A 21,181-nucleotide genomic window follows, 5' to 3' on the forward strand; every position below is an offset into this window, starting at 1 on the left:
CTGCCCAAAAAATGCCCAAACTCTTTGCCTTTACAAATGTCTGCTTGTGTCTGTGTATGTGTGGATGGATATGTGTGTGTGTGCGAGTGTATACCTGTCCTTTTTTCCCCCTAAGGTAAGTCTTTCCGCTCCCGGGATTGGAATGACTCCTTACCCTCTCCCTTAAAACCCATATCCTTTTGTCTTTCCTTCTCCTTCCCTCTTTCCTGACGAGGCAACCATTGGTTGCGAAAGCTAGAATTTTGTGTGTATGTTTGTGTTTGTTTGTGTGTCTATCGACCTGCCAGCGCTTTTGTTTGGTAAGTTTCATCATCTTTCTTTTTTTATATATATATATATATATATATATATATATATATGCCCTGTCAATTTCTACATGGGAGTTCAGGGTCTCAGTGAATTAAACACACAATGAAACTCCGCATTAACAACAATGTAGCACCCTGGCAGTGTTGCTTGACAGTACACTTCACACACTGTCACTTTCCAAGATTTATTCACGTTGTAATTTGTGTAAATCCACTGTTGGTGTAAATGAACCACTGGCTGTTCTAATTCTGATGTTTCCTTAAATTTTTCAATCCCTCATCTCCATACGATGACTGATCCATACTTGTTGTTTTTAACATCAAATTGTATTCACGTAATAGTTTTCCTGTGAATTTCTTCACTGTGGAAGTCTAGTTCTGTGTGACAACAGGTAGGAAGTTCTTTGTATTGTTAATAGTATTGCAGACATTATCAGTAAAATTTGTCATAGCTTCTTGCAGAGATAAAAAAAAACACACACACACACACACACACACACACACACACACTTCTTTGAATTACAGTGTGACATGCCAAAGTAAATTCCTGCTATTGCTAGGTAACCAGTTCACCTTGCCAATTAATATTTAATATCCAATACATATTTGTTTTCCATAATAATATGTGTATAAATTATTTTATAAATCCAAAGTATATAATCATATCCCTACTGTCTTTTTCATTCTTCATGCCAAAACATTTATTAATGAGTAGTACATTGTCACACATCATTCATTGAGCATATTCAGCCCATCAACAACTGAACAGAGAAACAACAAGAGTAATGCTCATATTTGCAAAGTAAATAGGGTACAAAATTCAGACTTCTAGAATAAATTTTCACGCCGCAGCAGAGTTTGCACTGACTTGAAATTCATTTTAAATTTTAAAAAGCTTTCTTCCATTGCAGTTTATTATGTAAGCTGTTGCTTTCATATTGATCTTCCAGACATGTTAAGTCTTCCAGATGTTTTATAAACAAAAATATCTAGGAACATTTTAATTTAAGCCTGAATTACTGTTCTTTGTAGTCGTATACTTACTGTACTAGTGTTTTATTTGATAAGGCAGCTTATTGAAAAAGATTCAGCAGACATTTAAGATCTTAATCAGTTAGTGTTCCCCATTTGTAAACCTAATTGTGACATTCCCCTGTATTACAGTTATGCAAATTCCTACTTAGTAACATACTGTAATTTAGTTTCATGTATGTGTGTATGTATGTATGTTGGTATACTGCAAATTTATTTAGACCCTTCTATCTCTGAGATTGTCTAGAATAGATTTCTGAAATATATGTATTGGCCTTCTATTGTAGATTTACCTGTAAACATTTGTAGAACTCTCCCACAGCGGAGTATAATAGGGGAGAGAGAGAGAGAGAGAGAGAGAGAGAGAGAGAGAGAGAGAGAGTGAGAGGGGGGGGGGGGGGGACTGTGTGTGTGTGTGTGTGTGTGTGTGTGTGTGTGTGTGTGTGTGTGTGTGTCCAGTATAAATTTCTATTGCAGTATATCCACTTAATATCGTAGACACGTTTGTCACTAGAAGTTACATTTTTTGAGCAATGCTGCATCTAAATTTAGAAAATGGAGTATAAGTACATTAATTAAATATGAATAGTTTTGGTGGATTACTTTATTTGATAGGAATGACCCGTATTTTTTTCTGGTTACAGATTCTTTATGATATCCACATCAATTTCGAACAATATGTTTAGTCCTGCAAAGGCTAATAGTGATTAAAGGTCAGCACAGATTTTGACTATTACTCAGTAGTAATTTTTTTGTTTTCTTTGGAAGACTGTTTGCTTTCTTCTAATGTCCAAGAAACTGTTGCCTTTCCTGGAGATGCTTTTTAGTTGCTCATGTAAGCAAGTAGTGTAGTTTTCCAACAGCTAGGCTCTCTGTGGCGCAGGTGTAACTAGTGAGAGAGAGAGAGAGGGGGGGGGGGGGGGGGCGGCAAGGTATGGTTATTACTAGGTGCAGGGGAAAAATCATTTTTAATGGCCAACTTCAGTATTACATATTGCGAATTTTGGTGTTATTTTCCAACAATTTAATTTTCAAATGTCTTAGTACTTCTGCTTAATTTCATTATTTTTCAGAGTTGTGTTTAAAATTACATTGAATTAGTTGACAAGCTGTATCTTATTTATTTCCTTAACAGGAAAAACCATTCGACAAATTAAATATAATCAGTCAAAAATCAAATAACTTGGCAGCCAAATACTGTTGAAAGTTTTTCAGAAGAAAATATTCTCATAACTTCAAAGTTCTCTTGTCGGATATTATGCCATCAGTACATAAACGCTTCACTTTGATGAGAACACAGTCACCCATGATCCATATGTTAACATGTGGGTTAATTGCTTACAGTAAAAAACCAGACATTTTAGAATGTCCATATGAACTTCCGACATAGGAAGTTGCTTTTTCACCAAACTCTGAAGGGATTTACATCCTTTCAGAATAACTATACTACAAAGAACTTATATTCTGTGTATACGTAACAACCTTCTGCTGTGGCTGCATTAATAAATCGTCATCATAATCATAATCTTCAAGGGTTGAAGCAACAAGAACGTAGAGCTGTGAAAACAGACTTTCATGGCTCTGTGGCCATGAGTATATACACAATCTGTACTAGGAGTGGCATGGGGTGTGTTCCCAACTTACAGTATTTTCACTTGAATGATGAAGTAGTTTTGTACTGTTATGACAAATGGCTCTTGCTACAGGTAAATATCCATGACATGCTATGGGTTTCTTTGAAGTGATACCAAACTGATTTGAAATGTCTAGTGGATTAACCTGGTGTGCTGGACCAAGACTCGAGAAAGACCTTTGCCTTTTGCAGAAAAGTGCTCTACCAACTGAGCTTCCTGAGCACAACTCACAGTACAGTATGGTACGATATGATACAGCACAAACTGATACGTCTGTCCCTCTCTGGCAAGACAGGATGTGGGTTCAGTTTGTGAAGATTCTCTTTCTGATTATGCCCTTGGCTGTGAGCATAAGAGTTGTCAGTCTTAACTTAAATGTGTAGTCCAGTGTTTCTTGAAGTTTCCTTCACCAATGCCCGGAGGTGTTTCTTTCTTAGTGTTCTTCCAGAGTAGGCTAGTTTCATCACTAAAAACTCCTTTTCCCATTTTCCAGCGGTTCTAACTATGAACAGAGGTAACAGTTTTATAAGCCAACATAAATTTTGCTCTATAAATCATACCAAAAATGATGGGATGTGGAGAGAACTTCAGTTTGGTGCCTCAGTTCGAATACTTACTTTTGTAGTATGCTAATAAAAATCACATGAGCTTCACAAACTTGATGTCTGCTGCGTTCGCGTCTGTCAGCTAATCACAATGCAGGATACCTGACATTGTGGAGATGCGCTTCTGGGGACATAACAAAGCATTGAGAATGTTCATATAAATATTTGCTTTAGATTATTCTTACACTTTTTTGAAATGAAGTTTTGCGGTGAACGCCAGATCTGTGTGTAGCATAGCCGAGCTCTGAGGTCAGTACATTCTAAGCAAGCAAGTGACATGATTATTTAAGTGTTCTCATAACTGAACTGTCATATGTGGCAATTTTCATATTTATACTTCCACTCTACAAAAATACACAGTTTAATTGGGCCACTGCGTTAAAGATATTTCAAAGCACATTTTTGGTAGGATAGGTTGTGAAAAAGGGTCAAGAAAAGTGATAGCAGCAGATAAACCTCTTCACAGCTGACATAACAATTAGGGCATCAATTGCTTACATGCAAAAGGTATTGTCATTGTAAGATTATACAGCAGAAGAAAGTATTATCAGATCTCTAATAACTGTCTGTTTCCAATATTAAATCCCCCAGAGGGCTTGCCACTCTTTGGTGGGTTCGCCCTTGGCTACCGTGGGCCCCCAGCCTTTGCAGCTTCTTTTACCTTCTGTTCTACATATCTATCCTCATGCTATTCTTTTTTCCCCCTCCCTTGGTGAACATGTCTGGGGTGTTTTTGGGAATGCTCCACATTTTTTGTTGCTGACATAAGAGCAGTCTCACCACTGTTTTTTGTTTCTTTTTTTCCTCTCTTTGTTCACCTTCTCCTCTCCTTCCTCCGCTTCTACGTTTGAGGCTCCTCTTTTTCTTCTTCCTCTCTGTGCGCTTCTGAAGGCTGACCTAAGTTTCTTATGTGTAACAGGTGACTAGGTACAGTATAATTCTCTGTCTCGGAACGACGGGTAGGGGTCACACGTACCCACTGGTACTTGCCAGGCCCATGAACAGGTGCTTGCTGAGCTGCTACCCTCCCAATTGGTACCTCTGTCAGGTGTTCGGGAAGTGTGACCTGAGGTGTAAACAATCAGCTAAGGTGGGTGAGTCCCCCTCTGAGGAGGAGGGGGGGGGGGGGGGTCGGGGCGGCAGTTGGAAGGAGCGTGCCATCGGTAATGCTGGCAAATCATGGGCGATTTTTCTTGCAATGAGTCGATCATCTTTGCAGTCCATATGGCTACCAAACGTGAACAGAATGAAGCTCCTTATTCAACCACCCTCCCTCCTGCACCACGGTTCCTCATGCTTTCATGTACTGAAGACGGTCAGTCCTTTGCAATGGTAAATCCATTTCTAATTCAGAAAGGTGTCGATGGGGTTGCTGGCCCTGTGAAGTTCTGCTCTTGTTCACACAATAGCACGTCACTTTTGGACACTATTTCTGATTCTCAAGCACAACAGTTGCTTGCCACATCGCTTGTCCACTGCTATCCCTCTCATGTTGCGCCTATAAAACTCTGAATTCTTTCCGTGGTGTTATTTACATTAGGCTGCTCTATGGTCTGACTTAGATAGAAATCCATACGTACCTGTCTCGTCAAGGTGTCATTACTGTCCATCGGGCGATGAAAAAGATAGGTGCATCCCTAGTGCCCATACACACTCTTTTCCTCACCTTTGATAGTGTTGCTTCCATCAAAGATCAAATCAGGCTTTGAAGTTACCAAAGGCTGACCGTAAATTCCAAACCCGATGCACTGCCACTAGTGTCATTGTTTCAACCACATTCAAATGTCTTGATGACACCTGGCCAAATCTGTAACCTTTGGTAGGGATTTCGCACAAGGGCGATTGTCCGCCTCCTTGTCCTCATTGTATCAACTGCAATGGTGACTGTGCTGCACCTCTCTAGATTGTCCAATGTATCTCAATGAGAGGGCTATCTAGGAAATGCAGATAAAGGAAAAAGTGCCTTACCCAGTCGCTCACAAGTTTTTGGCTAGTCACAAACCCTGCTTTCTACTGTCTGGCACTTACAGTACTGTTCTTGTTACCTCTTGCTCCATGAAGGACATGGCCATGCAGACAGATGGCCCCAGATTCACCCAAACTGTGCAACAAGCCACTGAACATTCACCTCCCGGGTCAAAGTCGCCTCCTAGACAACTGGCACGCTGGAAAGGACATAACGAATACTCCTGCAAAAACTTCATACTTCCTTCCAGCCAACAAACATCCTGCCTTACTCTGCCAATCTGAAAGGCTCCAAGAAGTCAAAGGTAAAGGTCTTGGCCTTTGCCCTGACTCGGAGATTCTCTTTGATAGTGTTGTCGCGTGATGCCCTGGCCCGCCCGAACTCTGTGTCGCCGGAGTGCACCGCCAATCATTCTTCCACCCTGGACTCTGCAGATTGTCAGAGTGCTGATGTCTCTGTAGATCTCGTGGAGCAGGATCCTCCAGCCTCTGCACCCTGTAGCAGTGAATCTTTGAAGGCTGGCACTCAGCAGCCACAGAGATGACACCCTTTCAGGTTTTTCCTCCTCCCCTTTCCTCGTTATAGCTCTCCTTCATGGAACATTCATGGCCTTAGATCAGACAAAGAGGATTCATTGCTGCTCTTACAATCCCAGCATCCGCTTGTTCCCTGCCTCCAGGAAACAAAATTGCATCCTCAGAACTGCTTTCAGCTCTCGCATGTTTTCCCGGTCCATTTTGACTTTCTCCCTGAGGCCGACATTCCATTTCCCACCCCTCCCACACCGAGCGACGTGGCGCAGTGGTTAGACACTGGACTCGCATTCGGGAGGACGACGGTTCAATCCCGCGTCCGGCCATCCTGATTTAGGTTTTCCGTGATTTCCCTAAAATCGCTCCAGGCAAATGCTGGGATGGTTCCCTTGAAAGGGCACGGCCGACTTCCTTCCCCATCCTTCCCTAATCCGATGAGACTGATGACCACGCTGTCTGGTCTCCTTCCCCAAAACAACCCAACCAACCCACCCCTCCTACGTGCATTCCCCAATGGCAGCTTACTAAGGCCGACTGGAGGGGCTTTACTCCTTCCTGGCGACCTTCGATGAACAACATTTCCCCAGTTGTGAAGACCCAGTAGAATATCTTGCAAATGTTACCCTTACTGCCACACAACATTCCATTCCTAGCACTTCCTCTTTACGACGCTTTATCCCATTCCCTTAGTGAACTGAGGCATGCCCTGATGTAACTTGCGCGTGAAGACATGCTCTCCAATTTTTAATCATCATCCTATGATAGCAAATTGCATTCATTATAAACAGTTGCATGCACAGTGTCATCACATTCTTCGGATTAACAAAAAAGCTAGCTGGATTTCGTTAACTAGTTCTTTTAACAGTCCCACTCCCTCGTCCGTCGTGTGGGCAAACCTCTGACAACTCTGAGACCAAGATCCATCCCCCCATTTCCGGCCTGACAGTAGCAGATGATGTCATCGTGGACCCTATTGCTATATCCAACACCTTGGGCCGCCATTTTACAGTTCTCTTCTCAAAATCATGAGTGCTACGATACCACTTTTACTATGAGGGAGCTAGCTTATGATCTCACTTCATCCCAATCCTCTGCCCCAGGGTCAGACGATGTTCACATTCAAATGTAGCACCACCCTTCTCTTGTGGGCAAGCACTGTCTGCTTCATATGTATAATCGCATCTGGGTGAAGGGCACATTTTCCATATGCTGGCGTGAAGCCACTGTCATACCTATACATAAGCCCGGTAAGGACAAACATCTTCCACCTAGCTTCCATCCCATTTCTCTCACCAACTGTGTTTGCAAGGTGATTGAACGTATAATTCATGCCCAGCTGGTGACTAGAGTCTCACAATTTAACTAACCACTACACAGTGTGGACTTAGTGTGCACTGTTCTGCAGTTGCCCAGCTGGTATGGTGGCTCGAGTCGTGCAGTCTTCTAACCACTGCACGATGTGGATTTTAAGCGCACCATTCTGCAGTTGACCTTCTCATCACTTTGTCCACCCATGTCATGACTGATTTTCTGCAGAAATCCCAGCCTGCCTGTGGCAGTGTTTCTCGATTTGGAGAAAGCCTGCGACACCTGCTGGAGGACTGGTATCCCCCCGTAGTTTCTACATGTGGGGCTTCCGTGGCTGCCTGTCCAGTTTCCTTCAAGAATTTTTAAAAGACCGAGTTTTCAAGGTGCATGTGGGTTACGCCTTGTTGAACACTTTATCCAGGAAAATGGTGTGTCTCAGGGTTCTGTCCAAAGTGTCGTCCTCTTTGCTATCGCTACTAACCCTATCATGGACTGTCTCCTGCCGGGCATCTCTTGCTCCCTTTTCATTGACAATTTTGCCATCTATTGCAGTTCTCCATGGTCTCGTCTCATTGAGTGTTGTCTTCAGCTATGTCTCAATCGTCTTCCCTCATGGAGCATCGACAATGGCTTTAGTTTCTCCACTGACAAAACCATTTGTATGAATTTCTGGTTGTGCATTTGTTTTCCTCCTCTGTCTTTACGTCTTGGGCCTGTTACTCTTCTGTTCACTGAAACTATGAAATTCCTGGGACTCATGCTCAATAGGAACCTTCCCTGTCCTCGCAGGTGTCTTACCTGGCAGCCCACTGTATGCTGTCCCTCAATGTCCTATATGTTCTCAGTGGTACCGCCCACCTCAGTTTTTACTGATCCCTTGTCTGTTTCGTTTATGCATCTGCTCATCTGTCTCTGTTACGCCGTCTTAATACAGTAAAACTTGCTCAAAACAGAATCGCCTGGGACTAAAATAATTTTATGAATTGGACAAGTTTCCAGATTACAGAAAACTCACTGTCAGGTATCATGCACCAAAGTACAGTAAAAATTTTTAATTGTGCTTGTATAGTACTGTATTTAGGTGCCTTCACTCCAGCACAGTAGATGTTCATTTACTGTATATTGGACAGTAGAACACTGGACTATTACAGTAATTGATGATAACACTGGACTATTACACGAATTTATAAATAACACATCATTTCTATATTTTTACTCAAACTTTAAATTTGTTTATTATTTTACTTTTCATGCTTTATTATTATTTATTTTTGTATTATTATTGTATGTACATACATATTATTCCCACATTTCTCTTCCCCCTGCCACATATCAAGGAGGGAAACTTGTTTTAATTTCCTGTTCAAAATCATTTTTTTCTAGAAAATTTTTTGCACCATACAATAGTTCCAACAATCTGGGAGACTGTGTGTGTGTGTGTGCTGCAAATTGTGTAAAATCATTTATGCATGCAGTGGCTTCTTCAGGTGTATTAATTTATCTAGGGACATCATTTTGCTCTTCTTCTTCTTCTTCTTCTTCTTCTTCCTCCTTCGTTTCTTCGTCGTCGTCATCATCATCATCATCATCCTCTGTGTTGCAGATTTATATTAAATTTCTTGCTGAAGTGAAAGTGGAGTGAGTTGACAGAAAGTCATCAATTTGAATGTAATCATCTGCACTACCCAAAATGTTTCACATTTTCATTAATTCGGCTATTGTTGCTGCATTTTCCTGAACTTTGATGGCCACAGAAGTGTCTTGTTCTTGAGCCCCACACCCTGCTCTGTTTGAGCACTTGGTGACAGTTTCGAGGTTTTATTTCCTTCACTGCCAAGCCAATCCAATTGACTGCATCTAGGACAGAAACTGACCATGCAAGGGCAGCTTCTTCAGCACTAAGAATAAGAGATTGTATCAGTAATCACCTATGACACTTGAATGTGTAAATAACCCCCCAGTCCGTGGGTGGTTGTGGCTGCTTGAACCTGGAGGGAACCAAGCCAATTTCACGTTTGATAACATTACTTTTGGGTGGCAGGTTGCATTGTCTAGGAAAAGGAGAATTTGGCAATTTCCTTTCTTCATTTTCGCATTGAAAGAGCCCAGCCATTCTTCCATAAGACCACTTACATCCACACCTTTTTATTGCTTCAACTTATAACTGGAAGCTTACTGACTTCTATGTTTTTGAACCAATGCAGTTTTGCCGTTTTTCCAATCACCAGTGGCTTCTCCATTTCACCTAACAATGTTTCCACACAGCAGTACAGTGAGTCTTTCCTTGGACATTTTTCTACCAGTGCACTTTTCACCTCGAATTGCTAGCAGTTTTGAAGGCAGCCCACGATAAAACAGTCCTGTTTCATCAGAACCGAACACATATTTTGGGTAATAATTCACAATTAAGTTGGACACTATTGTCTTCCATTCTGTTGCCACACTTTCCTGCATGTTCTTCCCCACACACTTCATTCCACACGATGTTGTGCCTAGCTTGGAAATGGTCCAGCCATCCTGTGGATGCTTTAAACTTCGTAATTCCAAGCTCTTCAGTGACTTTCAGAGCCACGCTCTGCAACATTGGTCCAGATGAAGGTAAGTTTTTTGCCTGTGCACTTATGAACCATTCCCACACCATTTTGTTAGTTTCTTCATTTCCAGTCTTCTTTACCTTTCTTTTTACCTGCCCGTTCCCTTTCATCCATTTGTCCCGAATCTTATCCTTGTTTCTTAAAGTCTAAAATTTATGTTTTACCACATTTGAAACGCAACATAATTTCGTGCACAGAGAATTTCTCTCTCTCACTCACCTCGATTACATTAATCTTTTTCTTAAGTGTTAACAACAAGTACCATTTGTTCGACATCGTGTTACTATCTGTCTTAAACTGCTACTAGTCAACTGAAACTGGCAGAAAAACTGACCTTGCCAGGTAAAACTAATGTTTAACGGAACAATACCGACCTCTTTCGCTGCGCACATTGCAGCAGAGTGTTAGTAGATGAACAACAGTGTTCCTGTATGTGCCGCCCGAGCGTTAGTATTGAGGAAAACGAGAAAGCCAACAGACAGACCGCTGCTGTGAACGTACAGTTTCCTTTGATGTACTGTACTGACACGTCTCCGGCCATCCTGATGTAGGTTTTCCGTGATTTCCCTAAATCATTTCAGGCAAATGCCGGGATGGTTCCTTTGAAACGATTTCCTTCCCAATTCTTCCCTAACCCGAGCTTGCGCTCCGTCTCTAATGACCTCATTGTCGACGGGACATTAAACACTAACCACCACCACCACCACCACCACCAACACCTACTGTACTGACACTGAGTGTAACTTAAACTCATTTTTGCACAGAGCAATGTAGTGTTAGGTCCACACCAGGGGTGCTGTGCAGGACCTCTTGGTTTTGCTCCGCTTAACAGAGGATTTAAAAGTAACGTCCTTATAGAGTCGTGAATAGCTAATTAACTGTAATACAGTAGTACTGTAAGATGTGCTTTCTGTTTCCGCATTAGGCACATTCTGCTTTGTACAACAAATCAGCATATAAAAGTGCACTGAATGTGTCAGGACTGAAATACTTGGATGGTTTGGGCAGATTTCCGAATTATACACATCCCAATTTGAGCAAGGTTTACCGTATTATCCATCATCGTGGCATCTGTTTGGCCACTGGTGTCTTTTACACTAGCTCAGTTGAGTGTCTGTATGCAGAAGCTGCCGAACTACCGCTGTCCTACCGCCGTGACTTTCTCCTCGGGAGATACACATGCCGTTTGTCTGCCATGTGTGACCACCCTTTCTATGTCACCTCCTTCAGTGACTCCTTTTGATTGCCAGTGTGGGGTGCATCCCTCTTCTCTGTTACCTCCCGGAGTTCACTTTCTGCTCTTCCTATGTGGCAGCTTAATTTCATGCTACCTGTCACTTTCCTGATATGTGTGAACCCTTCACCACTTTGGCTTCATGAAGTGACCGGTGTTCACTTTGTTTCATTTGCTTCCTATGGACACTATTCCAGCCTCGCTCTATCACCTTCAGTTCCACGACCTTCGCATGGAACTTTGTGATAGTGCTTTCTGTACACTGATGGCTCTTGGACTGATGGTGGTGTTGTGAGTGGTTTCGTCATTGGCACTGATGTTTCTTTGGTGTTGGCTTCCGGAAAGTACATCCAATGACACAGGCTTCTCTATTGTGTCATCTGCTCTGACTCTCTGTGCCCTTCCATGCTTATGTGTGTTGTACACCGTCCATCCCTTAGTGCAACGGGTCCGGGAAAGCTGTCACTTGTTCACTCTTGATGGAGTCATCGTGGTGTTTATGTGGGTTCCTGATCAAGTCGATCTGACAGGAAACGAGACTGCTGCTAGGGCTGAAGTCCTCGTACTTCAGCCCGCTGGTTCTTACATTCCCTCCAATGATCTCTGTGTTGCTGTCTGTAAGTGGGTGGTGTACCTTTGGCATCACCACTGGACCTCCCTTCACAGGAACAAGCTCCGGGTTATGAAGCCTCTTCTGGCGGCTTGGCCCTCTTGCCATGAGATCATTTTAGTTAGTTTGCGTATCGGGCACTGTGTTTTAGCTGTCACCATTTGTTAAGAGGTGCTCCCCCACCACTCTGTACTCACTGCACTCAACCTTTGACAGTCTGCCATTTCATGACTGAACGTCCTTTTTTAAACTCCTTACATTCTCGTTTGTGTTTGCTGTCTGAGTTATTGGCCGTTTTAGCAAGGGACGCATGGGTTGTCGACTGCGTTTTAATTTTTATCCATCATAGCAATATAGCGAAGGCCATTTAATTTTTGTTTTTAGGACCTCCGTTTCTCTATGGTGTCGTTTATAGACCTTTCTCCATGTCCCTTTTTTTAGCTGTCTTCTCTTTCATTGTTTGGCAATAACATTTAGCCGTTTTTAACTCCTCCCTTTGTCTTCGTGTTATAAAGTTTTGACAAGTGGTTTTGCCACAATTTTAGTCTTTTTCTTCAGATTGCTTCATGCAAATGGCACATAACTTCTAACTATTATTTCTTATTGACCATATGACCATAAGGAAAGAACTTTTGATTTACTGTCCCTTTATAGTAAAAGAAAACAATGACGCTAGTTGTTTTTGTGCCCTAAAACAAAAAAACCAACCAATATTAATAAATCTTTGGCTTCCAGTTCACACCATTTTTCACACCCAGAGCAGGGAAAAAAGCAAAATTTTGTGAAAACTCATAAAAACAATTAATTTAGGTTGTCACTTCATTGTTCACTTTAATCTTTTGCATGCTTGATTATTACTAATGAAACACTAGCTGACTTTGCTTCTGAGGTGATGTACAAGATGTGATGAGAAAGTAAACGGAATTTTGTTGATTTTGCATATTCAGTTTTCAAAAGTTTTATTTTTTTATCTTGTTGATGTAGGTGTCCCTGATGTATGTTTGCATTTGCAGCCAGTTTCAGTTTTTAATTTAATTGTTGGCAGTAGAAAAGGTTATATGCTCTTTCAGGTGCTCAGTGAATTTTTACTTTTGAAAAAGAGGGATCAAAGATTTTGTGTGACATTTTGCTCTAAAAATGGAATAATGTGCAACACTGCATTCGAAGTGTGGACTGTGACATTTGGCGAATCTGCTGTGAGAGACACAAAAGTTTACAGGTGGTATAAATGTTTCAAAAAGGGTCAAGAAAACGTTGAAGACGACGACTGCCTTGGACACTGTAGCACATCAATTACTGATGACAATGTGGAAGAAGTAAAGAAAATGGTTCTGGAAAAATTGCCATATTACCAGCAGACAGGTTGGTAATGGTAAGGCATATCCTTTGGCATTCCAAGCAATTTTCTCAGGTGTTTTGGATATCAAACATTTAGCAGCAGAATTTGTTCTAAAACTGGTGAATTTCGACCCAAAATGACATTGTGTAGGCATCACTCAGGAACTGTTGAAGGAAGTTGACACTGATCCAGATCTTCTAAATAACGTTACCACAGGTGATGAAATGTGGTTATATGCGTGTAAGGTCAAAACAAAGGCCCTATCATCGCAACGGAAAGTGCCTGAAGAACCAAAACCGAAAAAAATTAGAAGAGTTCCATCACATGTGAAGGTTCGTCTAATTGTTTTCTTTGACTATAAAGGGACAGTAAATCAAAAGTTATTTCCTTATGGTCATATGGTCAATAAGAAATACTAGTTAGAAGTTATGTGCCATTTGCGTGAAGCAATCTGAAGAAAAAGACTAAAATTGTGGCAAAACCACTTGTGGAAATTGCATCATGATAAAGCTCTCCCTCACACATTAATGATTGTTCTTGATGTTTTGGAAAAAAGCAAAACCTTTACATTGCCTCGGCCACCGTATTTGCTGGACAGTGCCCCTGCGACTTCTTTCTGTTCCCAAGGTTGAAGCGAGCCCTGAAAGGATATCATTTTGCCACTATTGATGAGAAAAGAGAATTGCTCAAGGACGTGAGTATCGTAACAGAAAAGGTTTCAGAAGTGCTTCTAAAATTTGAAAAAGCACTGGCACAAATATATTATATCTGAGGGGAATTACTTTAGCAGAGAAAAAGTTGATGTTGTTGAATAAATTAAGATTCTTTATGAAAATCAAAAATTCCCATTACTTTTAGATCATGTCTTGTATCTTTATTTATGCTGTGTTGTATCATCAGCTGTAGTGTTTTACAATCAGTTATTTGAACAGTCCTTAAAGAACATTGTCAGCTGATAAGTGTGCTTTTGCTCCAAACCTAGTTTGAATGTTGTTGCATGTACAGTTTATGTCCAGCATATGATGAAAAGATGGAGGGGGAAAAGAAAGAAAGAAAGAAAGAAAACTTACCAAAATAGGAAAAAATAACTTGGATTCTGTTGTGTAACTGCACCATTGAAAATGCTTTGTGTTAGTGTTTAGTTAGCAAGGGACATTTCAGGACTGTCATTGCTAAGCACTTGTTCTGAAAAATAAACTGTTGGGGTATGTAACAAGCCTGGTGGAAGGAAAACATAATGTGAGAATTCTGATTTGGAGATCTGAAAATATCTGTTGATCATTTTCTAAAATGCTGGTCACAAATACTGGGATTAGGAGGGAATTTTAGTGATGAACAGACCGAAGGGTCAACTTTCTTCTTGGCCACTTTTCGGTGGTAGCCATTCAATCTGCCAGACAGCTGGTTGGTTGATATGCCCACATGAAATGTTGTGCAGTGTTTGCAGCAGAGCTGGTTTATGACACTTCCGCTTTCACAGGCAGCCCTGCCTCTGATAGGATAGGATAAGCTTGTGGCATGACTGGAGTAGGGCGTGCTGTACTGGATGTGTGAATCGGGCAAGTCTTGAACCTGGTTCTTCCACAGAGATATGACTGCTGTGGCAAGTGGTTGAGAGTGGGAATGGCATAGGGATGATGAACCAGGGTGTTATGTAGGTTGGGTAAGTGACGAAATATGATCGTAGGAGGGTGGGAAGGATCTTGGATAGAGGTGTTCCCTCATTTTAGGACATGACAACAGACAATGTGCTGGGGAAGACTGTGGTTCATGTTTTCAGTCTTGCATGATGGGGGACAGTAGTTTGTGGCTGTTTCTTGGTGCTGTGCGAGGTGTAGGATTAAGTGTGGATATGGTATGGGAATAAATTTATGGACTATGTTTGGAGAGGGGGGGAGGAGAAAAAGATAGTACCTGCCTCTGAAGGCCCTTTTGAGACCTTAAGCTTAGTGAGCAAGGTAATTCTTGTTACTGCAGGTACTGCGTCCATGGGTGGCCAGGATATATGACAATGATTTTTTTATGTGCAAAGGGTGACAGCTGTCAAAATGCAGGTACTGTTGGTGATTACTAGGTTTAATATGGACTAAAGTGTGAGTGGAGCCTTTGAGGGGCACCCTCCTATGGCACACTGTTTATGGACCATCGAAGGAAATGTTCCTGGCCACCCAGACCCCTTGCATGGTTTATCTTCATTGATGATATCTTCATTATCTAGACTGATGGTCAAGGTGCTCCTAAACATCTCTCCAATCCATTTCACATGGTCCTCCTACAACTCAGAATGCCACTTTCCTGGACACTGACCACTTCTTCTCTGATGGCTCCATTCCCTTCTCTGTCCATTGTAAACCCACTAAACAGCAACAGTACCAGAATTTTGACAGCCGTCATCCCTTTCCCATCAAAAAATTGCTTCCATACAGCCTGGCCATGGATTGCTTATCTGCAGCATGCAGCTATGAGAATTCCTGGCCCAGTATGCTGTAGGTCCCCTTAAGGCCTTCACATACACACACTCCCTCCCACCAATTCCCAAACATAGTCCACAAACAAAATACCTGCCATATTCTCAGACACCCCTAACCCTCTCACCACCCTGAGTAATTAACTGCAAAGGAATACCTCTTTGGCACCCAGTATCCCTGTGGACTGGAGCAACTGAAGCATGTCATTTGCCAGGGCTTTGGCTGTCTATCATGAGGCCCAAAAATGAGGGATATCCTACCCAAGATTCTTCCAACCCTTCCTAAGGTGGTATTCCATCCCCCACCAACTTCCTAGTCTATACCTATACCACTCCCACTCTTAACCTCTTGCATCAGGGGTTTTATACCTGTGGCTCCTACCTTCATAACTTCACAGAAGCTCTTCTGCGGACATTGCAGAACTAGTACTCCTGGGAGAAAGGTTTTAATCTGCCAGGAAGTTTCATATCAGTACACACTCCACTGCAGAGTGAAAATCGCATTCTGGAAACAACTGCCAGGCTGTGGCTAAGTCATGCCTCTGCAATATCCTTTCTTCCAGAAGTGCTAGTTCCGCAAGGTTCGCAGAAGAGCTTCTGTGAAGTTACGAAGGTAGGAGACTAGGTACTGGCATAACAGAAGCTGTGAGGACAGGTCGGGAGTCGTGCTTGGGTAGCTCAGATGGTAGAGCACTTGCCCACGAAGAGTCTCAGTCCGGCACACAGTTTTAATTTGCCAGGAAGTTTCATATCAGCGCATGCTCTGCTACAGAATGAAAATCTCATTCTGGGGAGTATTCATTATTTCAAAAGTAGTCCCCAAAATTGCTAATACATTTATCCTAGTGTGAGAGAAGATGGTCAGTGCCTTCATGGAAAAGTGTAGGTAAGTACCTACGGAACCACAGTTGTACCCATGTGCTAAGCTCTTCATACAAAGCAAATTAACAGCTGTGAATATCTTTCTTTAGGCCTCCAAAAATATGGAAAGTGCATTGACAGAGAATGGGATTGTATGGAGGATGTGCAAGGGCTTCCAGATGAAGCTTCTTCAGCATACTCGAAACAATCTAAGGAACATGCGGTCGGACTCACTTGTTGCCAAGGTTGTTTCACTGGGAGGCCCTTCCACATCCCTTATACAGCCCTGATCTCTCCCCATGCAATTTCCACATTTTTGGAGGCCTGAAGAAAGACATTTGCGGCCATAAATTTGCTTCCACTGAAGAGGTGTGTGTCTGAGTACAGTCATGGTTGTGTAGGCAGTCGCAAGCATTTTCGCATGAAAGCATTGACCATCATATCTCAGAGTGGAATAAATGTATCAACAGTTATGGCAATTACTTTTGAAATATTTAACAGTTTACTTACTCTTTTTCAATCTGTCTCATTTTCATTTGACTGCCCCTTATAACTTGTACACAAAGATTGCCATTGTACAGCATTTCATGCTCTTTCAATATAACTGCCACATCGTTAACAACAACCAGAAAAGGCCACCACTCTTATGTAGTTGAGTGCTGTGTTGTCTATAGATACACCTAACTGTAAACATATTTAACTAGTTTTGAGCTACCGCTCAATTTTTACTGTAGATAAAAACTACCATAAAGATGTCAAAGTGCATCCACCTGTTGCTGTGACATATCAGTTGTGTGTAGGAGAGTGCATACTTAAACTACAAAAAGTTAAAAAAACCTCTGTGTACTGGTTTTGTGTGTGTGTGTGTGTGTGTGTGTGTGTGTGTGTGTGTGTCACACATCAGTCCTCCACTACCGGTAAGGGATTACTGTTTCTCATTTTTGTTTAGGGTGTGTCCATCCTCAACTAGATTTTACTGTAATAACTTTCAAGCATGTGTACACATTGTGTTTTCATCATTAAGGCTTCAAGCTGAAGAAAAAACGAGCTACACATATTCCAGTCAAAAATAAAATATTGTAATCCTGTTGAAACAGCTTCATTCCATCTCTGACTGATAGTGTTGCTCACATTGTATAACAATCATCTTGCGTGCTTTGCAACGTTTTTATCAACTCGGTACATGTGATGGGTGGTTATAAGGGTATTCAGAAAAGTCAGAGCAAATGAATTTGTTTTGTACCGTTAACGAGTTGCATGGGGTTCTGTGTCAAAACCCGTAAAATAAGCCAAATCCAAAAGATATTGTCAGGGAACGTACCCTTTGCTGCCTCCCTTTCTTACGAATGTCAGCATAAATTGTACACAGCAGTGTTCTGATGTTCTTCACTTTTTTCCTCGATGTTCCTATTATAATAATTAGTCAAATAAAGCCTAAAGTAATGTGGTTAAAACTTAATTTTGTATCCGTGTTAGTGTCACAAGAGTCAAATTTTCAATTCTTTGTGATAAAGATGAGAAAAGTAGTTCAACTACAGTTTGAGGGCACCCAAGTACAACTATCATGGAATAGTGCAGTAAAGCACAGCCATTCTATCTTGGAAGGAAGAGACGGGGATTTAAACACTGCTTCTAGTGAGCAACAATGCCATGTCGTGAACATGTACGTGTAACTATATTTAAAAACAAATTAAGGGTGAACAGAGTTTTATAATTATGAGTAAATTGTCTTATTTGTCTAACTGTAGTTTAAAATGTGTGTTAGATACCTTTGTAGGCAGCTGTGATTGGTATATGGAGGGAGAAATCAGTGTTTGTATGCTACCTTCTTGCGGACACACACACTACAATATATTGCCTTTAAATTGCAAATGCTTCATCTGATCCTATCAAACAATAATTTTTACCTCAAATATTTTAACAGGCTATTATAGTTAGTTTCTTTTTATCTTTCAGTTTTCGGAAGCTCCTTAGTGACAACAATGGTTCGTTCCTTGGTGCTGCTCCAAAACGAAGTCTTTCATCATTGTCCAAGATGGCCCTATCTAGCACTTCAGATTCTAATATACCATTGTAATAGAGTTGTTGATCCTTCATTTACTGCTTTATTTCCTAGATATATTGTTGATATTGCAGGCAATATTGAACTCTGCAGGTTTCATGAATGAAGATGTGTGTTTATTGAAATTTGAGTGAACAAAAGACCATCTCAGAGATAATCAGAAGTATGTTCCAACTATATTAATAGCATTTTGGTCAATATCCACTGTCTGTGTGTAGGCAAATACGGAATCTAAAATGTTGTTAGTACTGAATAAGTAGATAAGAGTATTACAACAAATGTGGTTTATCTTTCCACACATTCCTTTCTCTTTTGTTCAGTTGCTTATTGTTTCAACAATTTGTTATGAAGTCGTAAAAATGCTGTGTTCTCTTGGACGTTTGTTTTACAATCATTTGCCTGAATTTTCTGCTTAATTCTTGCTTTTAGATACTTTTAAGAGTTCAGAGCATATATATTTTTATTTATACGTGTACATTACTTCAGTGAGTATAAAACTGAAAAGAAAAGCTGAACCATTTTAAACTGATAGTTGGTGTTTTAAATGTTGCTGCATGTGTCTGTGGATTCATATCCATTCCCAGTATTGTTACTAAATTGATGTTTTATTTATTTTTTCGTAAATATTCAAATTTATAAATACATCATATGTATCTGTAGAATATATTTCCAGATAAGTATGATAAGACATTCATTGGTAGATCTACTTGATGACATGTTTTTATAGACTGGTTTTTATAATTGCTCGTGCAAGTCTGTTTCCTTTGTTCCTGTCAAACATGAACAGAGAACTTTGTCACCTTGTATAGCTGAAAAAACTTTTCATTTGTCTTTGTTGCAGTTTAATTTACACATGTACACTCATTTATAGTTACGCTGCTACTTTGTACATTGCATCATATATTGTAAATATGCTAAATCTCTTTGTGGCAGAATGTACTGCCATGTACTGCAGAAGGCTTAATATATAATAATTTGTATATTGATACACTGATGTGATAACTTTTTTATCTTTTTGTATTTTGGATCTGATAACTTTATTTGTGTAATATATGATTCAGTGCTACTATTTTAAGTTGATTAAGTGTGTTGAAAATATTATGGAAAATATGCCATTTCTTTAGAAGAATATACACTAAATTTTGTCATGACATACACTGCACATTAGAACTATGGTGAGCTGAAGAAGGTGAATGACTTTTAGAACTTTTTCATATATGTTATGATGAATAGATAAGACCTGAAATATGTATTGTTGCAGGTCTCATAAAAAATGTTGTACACACACAAATATTTTTCCTGGAAGTTTTGTGATACAGGGTACATAAAAATACTTGAAATTACTTAAAATTTTTGACATTCGTTTATTTGGTGTTCTTGCTTTTTTGTTGTGTACAGATACAGTCTTGTGTGCCAATAAGAGTCACTATTTACAGTTGTTCTAAGGTGGCAGAAACCAACACTTTGTCATTTGACAGTAAGTCACTCAGCAGATTGTGTACTGCTATACATTTTGGAATGTTTGACATTAAATAAAAGCATTTAGAGTGAAGTATACTGATAGAGATTGTAGCAGTTTGTTATATTTGTTTTTGCAACAAGTGTTTCTGTAAATGTTAATGTTATGCAAGTACTTTTAAGCTAAATGTTTTACAAAAGATTGACCTTTTTGTAACTGGATACTGAAAAATTTGGTTGTATAGGTACTAAAACAGGCATTTGTGCAAATAGGAACAGTGATGGTAGATATGTTGTGCAAGAAAGTCCTTTCTTCAGAAGGATCAAGATTCTCATATCCAACAATAAATGCCATTTTTCCTATTTTAAAATTATTGATGAGTTAGAAATACAATCTTTTAGACACCATTATTCCGTACTGAAAATTTTAACAGATTTTATGGAATTAACTACAAATATACCTGGCAAAAAAAGGCAATCCTGTAGATTTGAACACCCTATTCAGTGCATAATTTCAGTTCTGTGCATTCAGTCTAACTTGTTTAGATGTAAGTTGGCTGACCAAAAATATATGGATGTTAAAATAACCACTGTCAGTTTTGTTCAGAACTATTTCCTCTCCAGATGGCTTCATTTTATGAAGAAACTTCTTACCCTTCCGGCATCATCTACCTTATTTTATGTCTAATTCCACTTCATATTCAGATCATATTTCCCCCCCTTTAATTTAACTGCTAATTTACTCTCAAAAGAAATAACTAGAAACAGTAAAAGACGAAATGATATATGGTACTCTCTTTATTGCCAAATTAAACAGAGATAATTTTGTGATACATCGAAGTAGTAGCCCAGTACTGGTATGTGTTTCCCTGCACTAGACAAATCAAAGCAGTTATGACAGACCATCCACAAACAGTCCACCAATGGCTATCTAACACACTGTAATTCAAATTGTTTCATCAATTGTTTTGGTAATTCTTTTGTGATTGAACTTTCTGCAACATTCCATTGTTTAGTTAACAATGCATAAAGTACTGCAGTACATGAGTCAGTTGTAAAACGACTTCAGAGAAATGCAAGTGTTTGACTCTCTCAGAAAAAGCATGTTACTGAGGCTGTGTGAAAAGTGTAGAGTTGGGAGAGCTCATATTAAAGGATGTAGTTAGTACC

General features: G+C 40.2%; 1 protein-coding gene across 3 annotated transcripts in view; it reads left to right on the forward strand.

The window, feature by feature from the left end:
• LOC124544895 (RILP-like protein homolog) overlaps positions 1-20,598 on the forward strand; it is a 166,953-nt gene extending 146,355 nt beyond the window's left edge. For all 3 annotated transcript variants that reach the window (XM_047123623.1, XM_047123624.1, XM_047123625.1), the window contains one exon: positions 18,448-20,598. In XM_047123623.1, coding sequence (XP_046979579.1) covers positions 18,448-18,568 — 121 coding nt within the window. In that variant the 3' untranslated portion in view covers positions 18,569-20,598. The remainder of the gene's footprint in view (positions 1-18,447) is intronic.
• Positions 20,599-21,181: the final 583 nt, after the last annotated feature.

The sequence above is a fragment of the Schistocerca americana genome, chromosome 8 (genome assembly GCF_021461395.2).
Source record: "Schistocerca americana isolate TAMUIC-IGC-003095 chromosome 8, iqSchAmer2.1, whole genome shotgun sequence".
In the NCBI taxonomy this organism is placed as follows: Eukaryota; Metazoa; Arthropoda; class Insecta; order Orthoptera; family Acrididae; genus Schistocerca; species Schistocerca americana.